We start from the raw sequence: 19,136 nt of genomic DNA on the forward strand, positions 1-19,136 counted from the left end.
TGGTGGAAGAACATGCAGGATTGGGGATGGGTTCGGGGACAGCATTCCAGCAAGCAAGGCTGCAAAAGCACACTCTCTGCTGGGGGCCATCCGAACACCCATAGCAGAGATGCTGCCCTGGGGCCTATGGACATTCCTTGGCTATATTTGGTGAGGGATGGAGAATTTGTTGCTTCCCCTCAACCCATCTGTTCTCCTTATTGGCAGGGAGGAGCTAACACCAGAACTGCAGTATTGCTATTTGGATAAACCCGGTACTTCAGCAGCAATAAATCTCTTCTAAAAAGCTTTTGCTGCCTCCCACCTGTTGGCTGGGAGAAGATCAAGTTGACAAAACTCTTCTGCCAAATTCTATTTTTATCCAGGACTTCATCACGATTCCAGGTTACAACAAAAGCCCGTTCACGAACCAGAGGGAGGTAGCTGTATCACAGCGCATCTCTCAAGGCTGGAATCCCACCTCTCTCCCAGAGGTCTCCAGTTCCCAGGTAGCTACTTTTATTACATTTCCTGAATTTCCTTAAATCCCAAAAGGCCCTTTTCCTTCTCATAAATCCCACCCCTTCACCATAAAGCCTGGGAGGTCCCAAGCAGGGACCCGAGACCAGCTGCACCAGGGAGCCAAAATACCCATTGTGAGAATGGCAACAGAGCGAGCCGGGCTGGGACCAACACAGTTTATTACAGAAAAACACCCAGAGGGATTTCATTAACGTGGCAGTCCATTCACAAGAAAAACCATCAGAGGACAATGAAGTGAAACCCACAGCAACAACACACAGCGGGGAAGTCCAGTTGTCGGCCAGCGCAGCACAAGAGGCACAACCGCGCTGGCCCATCAGGGTGGGAGACGTGCCCAGCCCATGGAGCCGGTCCTGGGGACCTCATGGCTCCCCCAGCCCGAGGGGGTGTCACAGATGGGCACGTGAGGAAAGTACAGAAGCAGCAAATCCATGCCTGCCGGTTGTAGCGACGGTAAAGGGGGGAAAAAAAAATATGTAGGAAGCCATGTGGATAAAAGCAAATGGGGCAGCCGTTGCAGGAATGGAAAATCCTCCCCACACAGGAAGGGCTCAGGAGGTGCAGGGCGGGGGTCTACCTCGCCTGGGGCCGGTTTCCCAAGCACCGGGTCTCCCAGCGAGCCCCTAAGCTGCCCCGGCAGCAGGAGGACCCTAAGCAGAGTCACTAAAGCTCCTGCCTGCAGCACCCCTGCACCCAGCTCCCTGTGTGTCTCAGGCCCGGAAAGGCAGCAGTGCCCCTGCCCCCAAACCACATCACATCGCTTCCCTGGAGCCAACAGCACCTTCAGATAAGGCACCTCCTCCTGCACAGCCGAGCCCTGCCAACACCCCTGATCCAAAGCACACAGCCCCCACAGCACCCAGCGCAAGCACCCATCCCCAGTGGCTGTGCTTGCACCCTGGATCCCATCCCACCAGCACCCTGCCGGGGGTTCCTAAGGGCTTGCTGACAGCCCTGTTCCACTTGCAACATCACCTCCCCGGCTGGCAGGAGGCCCTGGTGCAGCCCGTTTGGGAGCTGGGCTCGGCTGGGCTTCCACGATGTGATCTTCAGGAAACACCTTGGAAAAAGTTTACTGGGAGACCAAGCTGTTCTCCCCCTCCCAGCTGCCAAAAAGGTCTCCGAGATACAGTTCAGATCCCATATCTGGGCTTCACATTAAAAAGACGAGACCTTTTTATAAACCTGTATATTAATAGATGCATTACTGAGATACTAATTTCTTTCCAGACTTTTTTTTTTTGTTCCTTTGTATTTCAGACCTTCCTCTAAGGTGCTTGTCACCCAGGTGTGACAAATAATGGTCTGCCAAAGCGAAATATTTTTTTTTTGGGGGGGGGGGGGGGGAAAGTGCAATTTTCTTTTTCACTGCTAGAGCAGGATTTAGTGCAATGAGAAAACCATCTCCCGAGCCACTGAAGGCATCGCTAGCTTGTTTATATATTTGTCAAAGTGCGATAACTCGAGCTCTAGCCTCGCTGTTGGGAAGGGCTGAGCTGTTCTAGCTGAAACCTCCCCGCAAAGCTGAGCCAGAGGCAGACACATACCTCGGAAAACCTCAGAATTGGCGTTTGTAGAAAACTACTGTCTGATAACGCTGGACATCCTTTGTGCCCAACCATGGGGTGTACCATCTAAAAAAAAAAAACAAAAACCAAAAAACAAACCAAACCCCACAAGAAAGACGTAACCTTCAAATTTTCCTCCTGAGAGTCTCCTTTAGGACAGGGCTCCATGCAGAAACATCAGTGTGATTTTCACGCCGATTTTGAAGCAGCTCTCCAATTAATTTCTCTTTCTGGTTTTGAATTAGAGATTTGGTTCTCTCTTACAGCATCGCTAGCAGAGGTGTATATTTTAGGCAACACCAGAGGTTTTAAGAAGCTGAGGAGAAAAAGATTATCAATTCATATGGGCTCAGCCTAGAAAGAGGGGGAGGGAATCCTGTAATTAAACGCCCAGGCTGAAATTCTCTGCAGATTTACCTAAATGGACTTCAAATGATGTCCCTAATATATTAGGGCCTGCTTTTAACTTAATTCAAGCCCTAGGCATGTGTCTGCAGACCCTGGATGGCTCACACAAGAGCTGGGCTTTGGATGCCTCACTGAGATTTATTATTTTTAAGTGCTAAATCATGCAACTGTGAAGCCCAAATATAAAAACCTGGGCCAGCATTATGCTAACCCAAAGCTCCAAGCAGGAAACAGGATTATTTTTTGGTTTTAAGTGTTTGTTTCCATTTTTCCAGATTTTACTGCATGAAAGGAAAGCTGTTCAGCTGACAAAATCTTGCTGAAGGGACAAAGACATGAAAGATTTTCTAGCTGGGGAGCAGGGGCTGGGTCCGTGAAGGAACAATATTATGGTTTAATTTTAGTTAAAAGGGACAACGTCTTGTTTCAAAGCTGCAAGAAGGGGGTTTGTGTGCTCCCAACTTTCCAGTTCAACAGTTCAGCCTGAACATCTGCATTGTAAGTCAAAGGCTTCGGGAGTTACCTGGGGTTTTAAAGAAATGCCAATAGGTTAAACCTGCCTGGCACAAACAGTCCACAAAAGGCAACATCCATCCTCGAAGGATTTTGCCTGAAGCAAGTGCAGAGCACATGGAGGAACAGGGAAACAGCTCGCTGTCACGGGGCTGCTGCGCAGGGGACCCCCCAGCCCCAGGAGGAACAGGGACAATGCCACAACATTGCAACGAATACAGAGGCAAAAGGAGGCCGTTCGCCAGCCCCCTCCTCCATCCGTGCCCCCCCACCCCCGACAAGGCTCCTGCTGGGCAATAACCTCGCGCTCGCCGCAGCAAATGCTCTCTGCCTCGCAGACTGCAACCCAGGTCAGAGCGTGGTGCGCGGGGTGAGGACCGTGCCGCACGCCGGGGGACCAGCCAGCTCTGCTACTTGCTGTTCGGGGTTTGCTTCTCCTGCGCCGGCTGCTTGTGCTTCTGGACGATGCCGTAGGGGACGTGGGCAGCGATAGTGCCCATCTCCTTGGCTCCCTCCACGTGGAACATCTGGTCATCAAAGAAGATGTGAGGACGGATCTTCTTCAGCAGCGGCCCCTTGGGAGCCCCGGCCAGGAATAAAGCTTCGTCGGTCTCCAGGCCCCAGCTGCGCAGAGTCTTTAGGGCCCGGGCTCCCGAGCTGGCCGCGCTCCTGGCAGTGACCAGGTAGGTGCGAATGGGACACTCCATCCTCATCCCCTTGGAATAAAACTTCTTCTGCAGCTTCCCCAGGGCCTCCAGGAAGCCCTTCAGGGGTCCCTGCCAAAGCAAGAAGAAAGCATCACTTTGCAGACCTCCACGCTACTCCTTCCTCCAGGCACCCAGTCCCAGCAGAGCCAGACATGCTGGGTAAACCCTTCTCCCCGTGAGCCCCCCAAAAACAACAGCGAGGTGCCAGCCACAGCCATCCCATGGGCCAGCACTACCAGGCTGCTGACCCACCCCATCTCACACTCCACATGCCGACCCCTGGCTTGTTCCCAGAGACGAGAGCATCCCTGCAGGCTGCCTCTCTCCCAGCGGCTTTGTCTAGCTGCACCCCAGCGCTACCTGTGCCAGAGGCTTGTTCTCATGGGCCTTTTCATGCTCAAAGAACATGTCCAAGCCGTGAGCCTTCACGATCTGCTCCGACTCATCAGAGAAGAGCACGGCGTCACCATCAAACGCCACCCGCAGCTGGTTCTCCGACACCTCCAGGTCTTTGCTGGGGCTGAAGATGGTGGCTGCAGCGATCCCTGTGGGGGTAAAGCGTGAGGCAAGAGGTGGCAGTTACCCAAGGACCCAGCCTCATGGCTTATCCGTTGAGGAGCAGAGCGAAACACGATGGACTGGAAGCAAACACTGCAAGAAAATGCATGCACCCAGTAGTGCCAGCAGCTTGGCCTCAAGACCTTTGACAGCAAAAAAAAAATCCCCAGATGACAAATCTCCCTTTGCATACAAGAATTAATGGGGAAAAACAGTGCCTTTGCTGTTCTACAGCCTTCGGAAGAGCTGCAGAGCTCGAGGAAAGCCTTATTTCTATGGAAACCAGAGGCTCTTCGGAGCATCAAGGATGGGACGTGGGACATGGCAGACCCTAGCTGCACATAGGGACAGGGACGTTGGAGCTATTGCTCCTGGCACCAACCCCCTGAGGGCTCCAGGCTCCCCCCACTGCCCCTCCACCAAGCTGGACCCCAGACTCACCCTCTTCAATGGCCCCACTCACTTTCTCAGCATCGGAGGAGAGGTAGAGGTTGGTGTGATAGGCCTTGAGGTAACAGATGGGGCTGTTCCCTCCCGTCATGCAGAACCTCTCGATGAACAGATCTGAGGGCAGATGGACCCCGGGGTGAACCAGACTGCCCCCCAAACAAGCCTTGACACTGCTGCCCTGTGGCCTCCCAGGAGTCAGCAGGATGGGGGCTAACTGTGGTGCTGCCGTTCAACAGCACGGCTGGCAGCCAGAGCATCCTCACCACCAGCCAACTTCCAGTCAAAGCCCAGGAAATCTGGGAGAAGCGGGCTCTGCGCGTGGTTTGGAGGAAGAGCCAGGAGGAAGCATCTCCTTCTCTTGCTGCCAAGCACTACCACTCTGCCCAAAAGCCATCGGCACCCACGCAAAGGACAGCTTTGCTCTCAACTTACCATAGTGGTTGATGCTGTTGATCAAGCGAACCCCAACCTGGGCATGGTTGTTGGTCATGAGGACAATGTCGAAGAGCTCCTCGCTGTCAGGGTAGAGCTCACGCAGCTGCGTGTTCACCGCTTCCAGTGCCTGCGGCACCCCAGGGCAAGGGGATGGGGGGGTGTCAGCATGGCCCTGATCCCCTCCTCACTGAGCAAAACACTTCTGCTCACCAAACCCAGGGACCTGGCCTGACCCCAACTATACCCAGAGCCAAAGTGACATTAGCAAGCAGGGAAAGAAAGATTTGGGGGACAAAACACATAGCTATTCTTCTATCTTCAAATGCAAAAAGTTTCAAGTTTTCATTAGGAGATGAGAATAAATTAGCTCAAAGTTACAGATAAGCGTTTTTCAAGCAATCAGAAACAGAAAAAGTCTCTCCCCATCAAGTGGATTAGTTTATTCATTGGGAATGGGCAAGAGATCCTTCCAGTGATGGCCAGCACACAAAACTGCACTAAATCCAGTGGAACTGGGGCAGAAATCAGAAAATATTTTTAAAGTTTGAAATGCCTCATTTCAACATGTCAGAATTAGAAACTGGCTGACTTTGTAGCAAGGCTAAATTCAGCCAATTTAAAAGAATAAATAAATTGTAATAATAATAATAAGAAATTATAATTCCCTAAAAAGGAAACTTTAAATAAGATCCAAAGAGATGATTTCTTCAATTCTTGGGCTCAGTTGCCAATTTGGAAAATTCAGCGTTTGCTCAGTCCTGGAAGAAGCACATCACTTGCCAGGAGGTTTATCCAACCTCTGCTTGCTCTGTGGTTACATCCCTTCTGCTGCGCTGCTCATGTCCCATCCCTTCCCCACGCAAGCACCCCACAGCACTCCCCTCTCCCCAAAACTTTTGAGTGAGGACCACAGTGCTGATCCAGCTCAGATGGGTGGGGGCTCACCTTGACAAAAGGGAAGGCAGCCCCAGGGAGGAAGGGCTCGTTCTCATGGTCTAGCTGGTATTTCACGTAGGCCTCCACCCCTTGCTCGTTGTAAATCTTCTGCTCCTCCTCCATGCGGAAAAGCGCTCGTGATGACACCGCGATGGTGATGGCGTTCTCAGGCTTCGGCTGCAGAGAAAGGGAGAAAATGGGGAGGCAGCCCCTGCACCCAGCCCCGCTGCTTGAGAAAGCATTTCTTAATTTTCAACATTAAAGGCCACGGGTTGGGTGACACCTCCAGAGGAATCTGGAGGATAATGGGGCAGCTGCAACCCTGATCTTCCAGTGCTTCAACAGATAAAGCCCTGATGCACCATCCCCACACATTTCAGATACCCGAGAGCCTTTTTCGGATGCTCACACCATGCCCAAGCCCCCCCACTACAAACAGGCTCCCAGGACTCATCCAGACCCAACGTGCTACCCCAGGAGAACCACTCAACCCCATGCAGAAGGAATTTGCGAGGCTTTACCCCCCTGCCTAGCCAGGAAAAACCACACGCTGTGGCTCAGCCAGATCCACACTCCCACGATGCTGTCCAGATGTGACAAACAACCCGTGCCAGCTCAGCTTATAAAAACACTTGATATAGTTATTGTGGGCGGAAACATGACAAACAGGTGGTGCAAGCAATGATTTATGAGTCATTATTATTAACGTTCGAAGGTTTGATCCAAAATCTACTGAAGTCAACAAGGGGCCTCTAGTGGGGCTTTTGGCAGTGAGAGGGGCCACCAGGAAAGTCAATCTTATCTTGACCCTCACCCGTCCTCCCTCTCCCCTTGGAAGGCAGAAGGGTGTTAATCCCCATCGCTCGCTTGCAAGCATGAAAGCAAATTCATGACTGATGGCCAAGGAGAAACCCTCGCTCCCGGAACAGCAAATCCTGAGGGACAGTGGCGCAGGCAGCCCCGGCCCCAGCACACGCGACCTGCAGCAAGTCCTGAGAGCAGGACAGGGCTTGGGGACTCACATGGGGGATGCTCGCCGGGAGCTGGGAGCCATCCCAGGGATGCACCTCCCCAGGGAGCCTGTGAAATCCAGGCCGTCAGCACTTCAGAACCACCTCACCCTCAGCTCCTCTGCGATTTCCAGGATCCTGGTACAGCACGTTGCCCGGTGAGTAATCTTCCGGCAATGCCATTTGCCCCAGGGCAGGAGGGCGTCTGCAAACCCAGGTGCTCCAAAGTTCAAGCCCCCACCCTGCCTAGGGCTGAGCTTTACCGCAACAGCAGCCTGGCAAGGACCAGGTACCCCCATCTGCGCTGGGGATCTGTGCTCCTCACAGGGCTGGGCCAGCCCTGGGGCTCGCTGTGCCCTTCACCCGGCCCCGTGGATCCTGCCCGGCATGGAGGCGCACCCAGGAATGAGTCAATGGCAGCCCCCATGCCATTCCCAGCACCCACCCACCCTCCACAAGCGGTGCCCAGGGACAGCCCTGCAGCGTGGTCGGTCCCCGACACCTCACCGAGGCCACATCAATACCCAAAATCCACAGCAAACAGATTGAGCAGTGGGCAATTAGGACTAGACACAGATTAGCTCAGGCTGAGAACATCACCGTGGCCAGAGGGAGCCCTTTCCCATGGCATTTGCAGAGAAATAAGGCCCCGTTGGGAAGCGGCTCTTTTTCGAAAGCAGGTGAACAGCCCCCAGGACACCCGTGATCACCCAGGTCCACGCAGAAGCTGATCAGCGACACCAGCATCGCTCCCACCAGTGAACTACAGCCAGGTCCCCATCCGACATTTAGCTACCCAATAGATGTTAGCTATTAACTTAGCGTGGAGTGCCAAGACTTGGCACTCCAGCTCATTAATTAATAACTCTGGTGTCATGGGCCATTTATTAGCTGAAAATATTAATAACTATTAAAGCTCTTGAGACATCCGGCCATTACCTTCCAGCAATTAGTCCTGCTGCTCCCGTGTCCCTGCAGCACTGGGTTATTTATCTGGGTAGGTGGGAGAGCTGCCGGGCATTTGCTCCCTGCTCCTGGTCCCCGCCGGACCGCAGGGCAGAGCATCCTCCACAGCCAGCCTCGCAGGAGGATGCCCAGCAGAGAAAGTAGGTCAGCAGCACGCACGGCACAGAGGGATGGATGTTCAAGGGGGTGAGATGCATGTGTGGGGCCACAAGCCGAGATGCCCAGCTGGAATTTGCATCTCTATCTCCCCACAGCACACACCTTGCACCCAGCTGGTGCCAACAGCCCAGGCACCTTGCGCAAGAGCAACAGGCTGCTCAAGGTCCCTTCCCTGCCATTTAAAGGCACCAGCCTCCAGGAGGTTAATTTAAGAGGTAATAAACACAGCAATAAAAATAACCGTAAGCTTGGGGCCTAATTCTGCCCCAGCGTGGGCTGCTGGAGCCCCAGCTGCCTGCGGGAGGGAAGCCTGGCCTCTGGGAAAGGGACCTGCCGGATCCTGTTTGCTCCTGCCAAGGGAGATTTGCACCTTTGGAGCACTTTCTGCCAGAAAGTCTCACCCGGGCACTAACACAGATCCCAGCTCCGGCTGGGCTGGAACAGCCCTGCTGTTTTCTGGGAAATGCTGACATTTAAAAAATCAGGCAATTCTGCTCTGCAAGGAGGGATTCACATTTTGACATTTCTTTGAAGTGGAGGTTTCATTTGGAAGCGTTCCCTCCTCCGGGCTGCTTGTTTGGATGCTTCTTCATCCCCACTAGTACAGCAGATGATCATTACTACATTCAAAAATGGGCCTTAAAGGAAAAGTCACAGTGCTACAGGAACCACAGCACCTCCAGTCCTCCATCAGAGGGCTGCCAACAACCCAACAAACCCCCCTTTGCCTTGAAACATCACCATTTTGGGGGAAAACACCCTTCATTTTTAATAAGAAGCATGTGCATGGGAGGGGTTCGACCCACAGTCCTCTCCAGGACACATCTAGTCCCACGAGCTTTTGTGGAGCCTGCACAGCACCCCATCCCAGTGCAGCCTCCTGCTCCAGCTGCCCCAGCTCCGGCAGGTTTGGGCACTCTGAATGACAAACCCTCTTTTACCCTCAGAGCGGCATCCAAGGTCAGCCAAGGTCACTTAAAGCTCATCATCCAACGCAAGCCCAGGAAGCGGCTGTGGGGCTCCGCTCAGCCAAATCCAACTGAATTTGCTGCCTGGGGATTCATGTTGAGCTCCTCTCCCGTCCTCCCTTCCCACGGGAAGGTCAAATCCAGCCCCATCCTGAACATCAAGCGAGAGATTAATGATGTGTTTAGCAGAAGTACGAGCAGGGCAGCACGGGGGAAGGTCCCATCCCAACCCTGGCTCCATCCCTGGGCTCAGCCAAGCTGGAGGGACGACCAGGGACGTGTCCTGACAGCCCAGCCCTCTGAAGAGGAACATCAGCCCTTAGCACAGCCCCAGGTGGTCCACAAGGTCCAAACCCCACCTCAGAAGCGTAAATGACCTTTCCGGCAGGCTCCAGCTCCATAAAGCACAAAACGCATCGCAGACGCAAGCACCCTAATTTTGGGGTAAAAATGTATTTCAGCAGTGACTGGAAATAGCACGTTTTCCTCTGCAGACCCAACAGCTGGCAGGCCTTTAAATCGCCCTTCTAATCACATATAAATCCTAAGCGGACCCCCAAGGATTAGAGACAGACATTTGGAAATCCCACACGCTCCCGGGATGTGCGGCGGGGCTGTGCCCTCCCACCCAGGAGGGCTACAGGTACCCACAACGGCACCCAACGCCAGCAGCTTCACTGCCACCCCTAGAGCACAGTGGGGACCCCATCCTGCACCCCTTCATCCTTTTACACTGCCTGGGGCCGAACCTCCTGGACCCACCTGCCCTAAAAAGCTGGAGGAACTCCGGCAGCATCAGGATGCTGCAGAAGACCAAATCGTAAATTTGGAGGTGAATTTTGGACACAGAAAGGGAAGAGGAAGGGTTTGCTCCAGGGTCAAGTGTGGTTCCCACCCCATCTCAAAACTGAGGCACCCTGGTGAGCCGGATGGGTCCCCCTGGGTGCAGGGCACTGGCAGAGCCGGGGGTGCGAGCAGGAGGCTCCCACCGAACCAGCCTCTCCTCCCGCCGCGGTGTCACTGGAGAGGCCGGGGGGACATATTCTGCATTGCTGAAGGGTGGCAGGTCTCATCGCTGACCTCCCAGCTGGCACGAGCGAGGCCGGAGCAGGCATGGAAGCCAGGGCATGGGAAGAGCGGAGACCCCTGCGGAGCAGGGAGCCCCGTGGGCTGTGGGGACACCCTAGTAACCCGCTTCCAAGGCAGGAATGGGCTCCCCCAAATCACCCTGCCTCTTCCCATCTTACAGCCCATCTCGGGGGGGGAGCAGCCCCACAGTCCATACCTGCTCCCGCACCGGTACCTGCTCCAGCTGGCAGGGACATTGAGCCAAGAGGACAGGCAGACGCAGCACCCACAAGAGCGCAGATGGCCAACAGCAAACTCCATCTCCTTGCACCAGCGAGCCCTGGGCAGCTGTGAGCCCCCTGCTCGGGATCAGATTAAAGTTCAGCGCGATGGCTGAGATGTTTTTGAGTTTTCCAAACACATTATTTATAATGCAGAAAAGCGCTCTGCAGCCATCCATCACGGTGCCTGGCAGCTGCCTGGCAGGGCAGGCCGGCCCCAGCTGTGTGCGAGGGCAGCAGAGCTGCCTGGCCATGGGCACCGGGCCCCCCCCAGTGTGCCCCCGCGGAGGGGCACGGGGCTGGGGAGGCACCGCGGGTGTCAGCCCCAGCCCCACACGAGTGGATGGCACGGCTCTGTCACTTGTGCGAGCAAACCCCGTGCCTCAGTTTCCCCAGCTGGACAGCAGAGACGGACGTGCTGGTCACTGAGCTGGCTGCAAGGAGAGGAAGAGGAGGAGCCTGGGCTGACATCCGCAGGAGGCCGAAAGCATGGCCTGAAAGACAACCCGGCGGCATCCCGCCACCAAGCCAGGCTGTCCCCCTCCTCCGGGAAGGGCGAAGGCAGCAGCGCTGCCCGTTGGCAGTGGGTACAGGGCTGGGGGCTGCAGCTGGGTCCCCAGCTGGGAAAGCGCAGGGGCTGCTCCAAGCTGGAGTGCGCAGAGCGGGGCCTTGGCCATGTCCCCTCGCCGGAGAGGCCACCCGCAGAGCTTTGCCATGAACGGGGCCACCACAGGCAGCAGGTCACCCCGAGCCCCACACGCTGGGGGCACCCGCAGCCCCGAGGATGTGAGGATGGCTACGGCTGGGTGGGCTCGCGGGCTGCGGGACCGGGGCCTGGCCACCCTGGGGCACAGCCCCCAGCCCCCCAGGCTGCCAGCCCCGCACCACCACAGCTATTCTGAGACAGGCCGGCACTTCCAGGCACTCCCATATTTAAACCCAGCAGGCTCAGCCCTGGTTAGATAACACCCGCTTTCCCTCTAATCTCCCGGAGCAGGCCAGCCTGGCAGGGGTGGCTACACCCTGCGACACCCTGCTGCCCCGGGCAGGGATTCGGTCCCCAGGCTGTCCCTCTGCTCCACCACTGCCACCCCTCCTGTCCCTGGCAGGGCCTCCCACCTTGGCGCAGGGGACAGGCAGCTCGTGGGGCACGGAGCCACTCTGCAAGGACACCTCAGCCCGGAGGGACCTGAGAACACCCCAGGGACCTGCAGGAACCCATGGAGGCTGGCAGGATCCGGAGAGACCCCAGGCAACCGAGGGATGCCACGGAGGAGTGGGGGCACCCGGAATGACCCAGGGCTTCCCCAAGGACCTGGACGGAGATGGGGAGGGAGGTCAAAGAAAAACCAGAGACACCCAGGGGGATCCCAGGGCACCTGGAGGAGATGGGGCACCCAGAAAGCCCCAGAGGGGGCCCAGGGAAGACGAGACACCCAGGAGGACCCTGCAGGAGATGGAGAGACCCGGGGGAGATGGGACATGCGGGGGGTGGGGAGGAGATGGAGCACCCAGAGAGAGCCAGAGGGTTCCATGGGGGAGCCCAGGGAAGATGAGACACCCAGGAGGACCCTGCAGGAGATGGAGAGACCCAGGGGCACTCGGGGGGGTGGGGAAGGACCCAGGGGAGCTGAAGCATCCAGCGGGGCTGGCTCCCCTGGGGATGCGAAGCTGCGCGGCACCTCGGGGGCTCTCACCGATTTGGGCTTCTTCTTGGGGGCGAGGTTGTCGTAGAAAGCCTTCGCCTCCTCCCAGGGCCGCCCCGCCGCGCCCGGCGCTCCGGCGGTGCGCGGCGGCTCCATGGCGCGGCGGCGGCGGCTCCGCACGTACCGGGCGCTCCCGGAGCCGCTGCCGGGCCGGCGGAGCGCGCTTTATAAGGCATCCCATGAAGCTCCGGGGTTTCAGCCCACCGGGACACGGCTTAACCTCTTCGGGACCGAGCCCGCCCCTCCGCTGCCGCACTCCCCCAGCCCCCGGGGTGCCGGGGGGGATGGAGCCGGGAGCGCTCCGCAGCCGCTCCGGGGCAGAGCCAGCCCCGGGGCACCAGACCCCCGGGGAGCAACGGGGCTGCGGGGGGAGGTGGCATCAGCGGAGAACCTGGCGAGGACACGGGAGCAGGTGACAGTGCACCCATGGGAGACGCCTCAGCCCCGGGGGTCGTTGGGGTTTGCCCACCCTTGCAGAGTGGCACCGAGCAGCTGGAAGGGCACCAGGGTGCTCAGGGGTGGCACTGAACTGCGTGGGGGGGGGTCACAGCTGTACTCACGCTCTGCTCCATGCCAGGTAACTTGCACTGTGTGCTAGTTAATGGGATGAGCACAGATACTAAGTAAGGATCCTCACCAAACGTTCTCCAACAAGTGCTGGTGGGATCGAGCCCAGCCACAGAGCTGTGCACAGAGCCCAGCTTTCAGCTCAGCGTGACCAGCAGACCCTCAGAGAGCAGGGATCATACCCCAGACACCAACCCAGGAAGGGCCAAGTGATGAAGGATCCCTCCTCAGCCCACCTGGCACAGGGCAGTGCCTGGGAGGAGGTGGCAGCACCCCAGCACCGAGGCCAGAAGAAAAGTTTTGCCCAAAGTTCTGTGTCTGCAGCAAAAAGCCAACCCTCCCCATGGACCACAGCCTCGGGGACCCCATGTCCTTGTCCGTGAGACTGATCAAACCTCCCTCGCACCGAGGTGCAGCCAGGAGAGCAGAGCCGGAGGAGGCTGGGTGCTGGTGCTCACCCAGCTGCAGGGACCCCAAATCCTTTGGGATGCCCTTCTGGGAATTCAACATTATTTCAGCCTCAGCTACTCCCTTTCCCCAGAGCTTTTGCAGTTCCCTCCTGGGAAATACCTGCTCTTCCTTTGGGGTGGCCCCAAGGGAAGCAAGAGCTTTGAGGGCCCCAGAATCACCGAGGCTATTCCGAGTCTCCTCTCAGCCGAGTTGTTGCCCTTTCAGACAGCAGCCCTGGCACGTCCCCAGGCTCCCACACAGCAGGGACAGCCCACCCAGTCCCTCCTTCCCCAGGCACTGCTGAGCTGCAAACACACATACACGTTCTGGGACAAGCAGGGCAGCCAACCCCAAGGTGCAGAGCTCTCCCTCAGCAGCACGCCTAAAAATACCCGCACTGCTATGGTTTTGGCATCTTCCCATCCCTGTGCTCACGTGCTGGCGGCTGCAGGACAGGCGAGATGCTGGTGATTTGCAGGGTGGAAGCCGAGCCACACACTTCCACACACACTGAAGCCAGGTGGGATGGGGGGAATGGTCCTGCATAGCCAGGCTCGCGGCCGGGAGCCAGCCCCACCTGATTAACGACAGAGAAGCATTTAAAGTTGCTGAGAGCTCCTTAGCAACAGCCACCGTCTCCACAGGCTGCTGATGGAGAAGAAAGGCCAGAGGAAAATATGTGCAGAGAACGTTGGGGTGGAGAAATGGAGGCTGAGAAGACGGGCAAAGATATAGTGGGAGCAGGTCCCAGTTGCTGATGGTGCTGGGATGGGGCCCGGAACAAGCCACCAGGTCCTCTGCCTATGCCCAGCCCTGAATGAAGGGCACAGTCAGGCACCAGCTCCCAGCTGACAAATGAAACCCATTTCCAGCACAGAGCAGGGATGCTGGCTCCTACCCACCCCCAAAAGATAACATTCCCTCCACCAAAGCTACTTGTATGGTCAAGGGGTTGCGCTTTCACCCATCTTCAAGGCTCCCCAGGCTGAGCCCCGCTGGGCTGTCCTCAAGGGCTTCTCCATCCCTTGGAGTGTCGCAGGCTGAAATGAGACCCATGAATGATGCTCAGGAGTGCAGTGTTGTCATCTCGCTCTCCCCATAGCTGCGGCAGCCAGCTGCCCTCCCATAAGCCATTCAGGGGTAACGTCACACATGGGGACAGTTTATTTTTCCATTAAAAAAATAGATAACAACTTCACCATCTCCTAACAGATATTACAGTCATCAACACCACAACGTGCAGACTAAATACAGACCCGTGACGATATTCCGGTCCTGGGGCAGGAGGGATGGAGGGAGCAGGCTAGGATGGGGGGAGGAAGGAGACAGACATGTTTCTTGTGGCCTCAGAGCCTTGTCAGGAGGCTCAGCAGGTACAGAACCCATCCACACCTCTCCACAGCCCCAGTCCAGAACCCACCAGTCCCCACAGTAGTGTCACACACCAGAAGCAACACCAGGGCATGCCTTCAACACCCACACTCCTGATCTTGCCCCAGGGCAGCCCTCAGAGGAGATGGGCAGCCCCTGCCTTCAATTTAGAACCCCAGGCATCACCTCAATATCCAGGAAGGCCAAAACCACCACAAAGCATCCAAGATGCTGCCAGGGCAGTTGTGGAGGTCACCTGCTTGCTCTGCCAGCTCACACAGGTGATGGGGCAGAAGGTGCCTTTTAGAATCAGACACTGGCCACATCCAGAGGTGGCCATGGACACTTCTGCTCTCCCCTAAAGTCCTCTGACCAACCCTGGCCATTCCCAGCAGCAAAAAGCAAAAGCAGAGGTGGAAAAGCTAAAGGTGGGCAGAGAGAGCCAAGGTAGCGAGCCCTCAAGGAGGGTGCAGCACCCTGTCTGAGCTCCCCAGCACCCTGGGGCCAGCCCTGGCCCCTCTGGGAAGCCTTGCAGAGAACTGAAGGTGAAGAAGAGACGAGGGCCAGGACTTGGGGCTTTTCAGCCTCCTTGGAGGCATCACAAGCAATGAGGAAGGGATCAGCGGAAAGGTGGAAAGAGCTGGTTTCATTTAGGATCAGGAAATGGGCCAGGTGGAGCAGTGGGGGAAAAGCAGGGAGAAAACAGCAGGAACATGGGAACAGTTGGCCCTGAGGAGCCAAGGTGCTCACCACTGGCTGTAGGGAGTCCAGCTCCAGCATGGGAGAGGGTTGATTTGGGGGTAACCTCAAGCCGGCAACACCCAGAGCAGGCTCTGCCCATCAAGGGAGAACTACAGCCTGTGGGCTACCCAGGACGCAGCTGGGAGCAGGTGGATGGGTGGCAGGAGGGATGGAGCATGACTCATGCCTGGGGCCAAGTGGGCATGGGGGCACTCAGCAGAAAATGGGGATGGAAACCATCATGGGGAGCAGAGGTTGGCTGCAGCCAGTCCAGCCACGAGCCCCAGGGCTCTATTTCTGCATGTCACACTGCAGGAGGAGGACAATGGAGGGGTCGCTCTTTGCTGCCTCCTTGAACTCCTCCAGGGAGATCTGGTCATCCTTGTCCTTGTCCATCTTTGTGAAGATCTTGTCAACACGTTGCTGGGGTGTCAGCCCATCTTGGTTCATCCTCATCATGATCACAGTCCCCACCATCTTGTAAATCGCCTGGAGCAAGAAGAGAAGCAAAGTACCAGAGTGGGGATATCAGATGGGTGGAAGGTCCCAGGACAAGGCAGGGGACAGGATTGATGCTCTGCTGGGACCCAGACAGCTGCTGTGCTGCTGCACAGCTACAATCAGGTGCAGACCAGGTACCTTTCAGAAAAGACTCTGGGCAAGAAAACTCATTCTTTGGTGCCAAAAGGGATCCAATAGATTTGAAAAACCTGGAAAAAGCAAGCTACCCCTTCCGATTTTAAGCACCGGTACCTCAATGATCTCCAGCATCTCCAAGCGTGTGATCTTCCCATCCCCATCCAGGTCGTACATCTCAAAGGCCCAGTTGAGTTTCTGCTCAAACGTGCCCCTGGAGGTGACAGACAGGGCACAGATGAACTCCCTGAAGTCGATGGTCCCATCACCGTTCTTGTCAAAGGTGCGGAAAGCATGCTGGGCAAACTTGGAGGCATCTCCATAGGGGAAGAACTGCAGGAAAGAGAGAACAGAGATCAAAATGAGGAGGGGGAGCTTGGTATGGGCGCTGCACCTGAAGCAGCACCCTGCAGCAGCACCTTGCCCCGGCCGGAGCAGGGTGCTCCAGCCCCACAGGCAGCACTTGGGGCCCTGGCTGGAGCCCACCTTGATGTAGAGCTGCTGGAACTCCTCCAGGTTGAGGATACCGGTGGGACAGTCCTTGAGAAAGCCCTTGTACCACTGCTTCAGCTCCTGCTCGCTGAACTCCGTGCTCCTCACCAGGTCATCCAGCATCTCTGGAGCCAGCTTGCTGCTGTGCTTGCCCATGGCTGCCTCTGGGAGAGAAAATGCATGGCACCTACACCGCAGGAGCAGGGAGGGCTGGTGGTCCCAGGCCCTCCTCCACCCTGCACCCAGCCGATGGGTGTCCATCCACTGTGAAACACCAAGACAGCAACTGTGATACTGGGAACAGGCTTGGTGCCCATGCTCAGCTGTGGCCCTGGCTACTAGAGATGCACAGGAGCTGGCCCTGGGGCAGCCTGCTGGGGCAGCCAGCAGCATCACCTTCAGTATTGTCCCATCCCCCACCCCCCACCTCCTAGGCTGGCTCCCTTTGGGGTGCAGAAAACCACTCAAAAATCAACTGAAGACTGAGAACTCCTCACATGGCCTTTACCAGACCATGATGTCCAGCTGCCCTTCGTAAGGACGGGGCAAAGAGGTAACACAAGTCTGCCATTAAAACAGGGTGGAAAAAACCCCTCACGGGCATCATCTGACTTGCAGCATCCAGCCAGCTGCAGCAATGCCCAGCCTGCTGCTGGCCAGCTCCTGGTGAGGATGGGGTCCTCAGCCAGGCACCCCTCTGCCATGGGGCTGCCGGCAGCATGGTGCACTGGAGCACTGGCAAGCCTGCAGCTGCGTGGGCAGGACGTGGAGCTGCTCTGATACACGCCGTGCCTGCTCCCACGCAGCCTTGGCTGCCAGCGCCGCTCAGCCTGAGCAGCAGATGGTTTGCTGAGAGCTCCTGGAGCTTCTCTCTCCATAAAGTTGAGTAGAAGTTCACCTGGAGCCCAACCAAGCATCATCTCCCTTCCGAGCATCTGATTTCCTGGCCATGTGGGCTTGGGGGCACGGGGGTACCCTGGGATGGGCACAAGCCTCCCCCCGCAGCGATGCAGGGCTCCCAGGCTCCTGGTGCTCCCAGCCAGTCCTGCTCCCAGCTAATCCCACAGGCAGAGGCTGCTTCCTGCCCCATCATCCCACCAGCATCTGTCACCGTCTGCCGCGGCAGCACATAACCCACCACACCTCGGCAGCCAGAGCTGAGGGAACGTCCGGACACCCATGGAGCACAATCCTCAGCGATCCCCAGCTTGGCTGCGGAGCTACACGAGCCCTCCTGGCATCACAGTCCAGCTCTAACCTGCAGGGACTGATTAATCCCCACCATGTACCATGCTCGTGTCCTCCGGCATCTCCCACCAGCCGTGCCAGCGGGCAGACGCCGCTTCTCACCTGCGCAAGGGGCAGCTTTTCCCACTAGGAAAAAGCAACCATGACCTTTGCTAGGAGCACCACACCTTCTCCTGCAAGAGAAGCCTTCAGAGAGGCTGGGACCCAAGAAGAGCATCCTTTGGTCCACAGACCTCGAGTCCGCTTTCTGAGTGGGACCCAGTGCAGGCCACGCCAGGGTGGGGGACAGCAGGGATGGCCACTGGGGCCAGTGGCCACAAGGGCCATCGCATGCTTGGCGTGAACTGCTCATCTCCCAGCGCTGACATCGCCATCGGTCACTGGCTGCTGGTCCCAAAACAAGACAGACCGGGGTCGTTACAGGTGTCCCCCCCGGAGCACGCCCTATGTAGCACAGGGCACCCCACCCCAGCACCACCCCGACGGATCGGCACCCTGGGGGGCAGGGAAGGGGCGAAGGGCCCGGCCCCAGGGGATGGATGGGGCGATGGGGCTGGGGGCAGCAGCGCTCGCGGGTGCAGAAGCTGCTCTGCCCACCCGGCGGGGAGCTCCGGGGCACCGGCCCCCACACCCGCTGCAACCGGCTCCCGGGCACCGCGCGGCTCCCGGCACCTGCCCCGACGGCAGCTGCGCACCGGGGAACCGGGCTGGGCGGGGGGCAACCGGACCCCAGCCCCGCGGAGGGGGGCAGCTGCGGCCCCGACGGCCCTTACCTGTCGTGCGGCGCGGGCAGGCGGCGGCTCGGCGGCGCACGGAGCCGGTACCGGAGGGGCCGCGGTCCAGCCCGCCGGCTCTACCCGCGCCGCTCCCGCCCCTCTTGTAGCCGCAGGCCACCCGCCCCCCCGGCGACAGCGTTCGCCCATTGGCTGGGAGCGCTGTCAATCAACCGGGAGGGGCTGCGGGGGGGGGTCGAGGTGGGATATTGGGGGGGTACTGGGATGCTGAGGGATGCTGGAGGGCAAAGTGGAAGGGATGCTGGGGAGGATGCTGGGACGGGGATGCAGGGGGATGCTGGGACCAGGATGTGAGTGGGATGCTGGGACTGGATGCAGGGGGGATGCTGGCAGTGGGATGTGGGGGGGATGCGGGGAGTGGGGTGAGGGGAGTGCTGGGTTCAGCATCAGGGATGCTGCTGGCCCTGCCTGCCCAGAGATGCCTGCCTGGTCCCCAGGCTTGTGCAGCCCTCCCCTGCACCCTCTGCCCCTGCTGCCACTGTCTGGGGCTGCTTCCTTGCTTCCTCCTCCTCCTCCTCCTCCTCACTGTGCCCCACTCGCCCATCTCTAGCCTCTGTCCCTGGTGGTGGCTGATCCCAAATC

General features: G+C 57.7%; 2 protein-coding genes across 4 annotated transcripts; both read right to left on the reverse strand.

The window, feature by feature from the left end:
- Positions 1–663: 663 nt before the first annotated feature.
- On the reverse strand, positions 664–12,428 carry NT5C1A (5'-nucleotidase, cytosolic IA). Of its 3 annotated transcripts, XR_005826999.1 has the most exons (7): positions 8,047–8,343; positions 6,107–6,274; positions 5,159–5,288; positions 4,718–4,840; positions 4,079–4,263; positions 3,313–3,787; positions 664–2,406 (listed from the first exon to the last, which is right to left on the reverse strand). XR_005826999.1 is itself a non-coding variant. In XM_040587838.1 (6 exons), the coding sequence occupies exons 1-6, from the start codon at positions 12,349–12,351 to the stop codon at positions 3,422–3,424; spliced, it is 1,077 nt and encodes a 358-aa protein (XP_040443772.1). In that variant the 5' UTR covers positions 12,352–12,428; the 3' UTR covers positions 664–3,421. The 3 variants fall into 3 exon arrangements, 2 of the variants coding, with proteins under 2 accessions (XP_040443772.1, XP_040443771.1); XM_040587838.1 differs by lacking the exon at positions 8,047–8,343 and adding an exon at positions 12,247–12,428 and having other exon boundaries at positions 664–3,787; XM_040587837.1 differs by having other exon boundaries at positions 664–3,787.
- Positions 12,429–14,431: 2,003 nt separating this feature from the next.
- Positions 14,432–18,624, reverse strand: HPCAL4 (hippocalcin like 4). Its single transcript, XM_040587900.1, has 4 exons — positions 18,534–18,624; positions 16,507–16,676; positions 16,138–16,353; positions 14,432–15,873 (listed from the first exon to the last, which is right to left on the reverse strand). The coding sequence occupies exons 2-4, from the start codon at positions 16,666–16,668 to the stop codon at positions 15,676–15,678; spliced, it is 576 nt and encodes a 191-aa protein (XP_040443834.1). The 5' UTR covers positions 16,669–16,676; positions 18,534–18,624; the 3' UTR covers positions 14,432–15,675.
- Between the last annotated feature and the right edge of the window lie 512 nt (positions 18,625–19,136).

Source organism: Falco naumanni, chromosome 3, assembly GCF_017639655.2.
Source record: "Falco naumanni isolate bFalNau1 chromosome 3, bFalNau1.pat, whole genome shotgun sequence".
NCBI lineage: Eukaryota > Metazoa > Chordata > Aves > Falconiformes > Falconidae > Falco > Falco naumanni.

Excerpts from the sequence above, each read along its gene's own strand:
- NT5C1A (XM_040587837.1), bottom strand. The coding sequence starts at position 8,172 with ATGCTCTGCCCTGCGGTCCGGCGGGGACCAGGAGCAGGGAGCAAATGC. Across the intron at positions 4,841-5,158 it reads CAACAGCATCAACCACTATG|ATCTGTTCATCGAGAGGTTC; the intron begins GTAAGTTGAGAG and ends ATCTGCCCTCAG. Across the intron at positions 4,264-4,717 it reads GAGTGGGGCCATTGAAGAGG|GGATCGCTGCAGCCACCATC; the intron begins GTGAGTCTGGGG and ends TTACCCCCACAG.
- HPCAL4 (XM_040587900.1), bottom strand. The coding sequence starts at position 16,668 with ATGGGCAAGCACAGCAGCAAGCTGGCTCCAGAGATGCTGGATGACCTG. Across the intron at positions 16,354-16,506 it reads TCCAGCAGCTCTACATCAAG|TTCTTCCCCTATGGAGATGC; the intron begins GTGGGCTCCAGC and ends TCTTTCCTGCAG. Across the intron at positions 15,874-16,137 it reads AGATGCTGGAGATCATTGAG|GCGATTTACAAGATGGTGGG; the intron begins GTACCGGTGCTT and ends TTCTTGCTCCAG.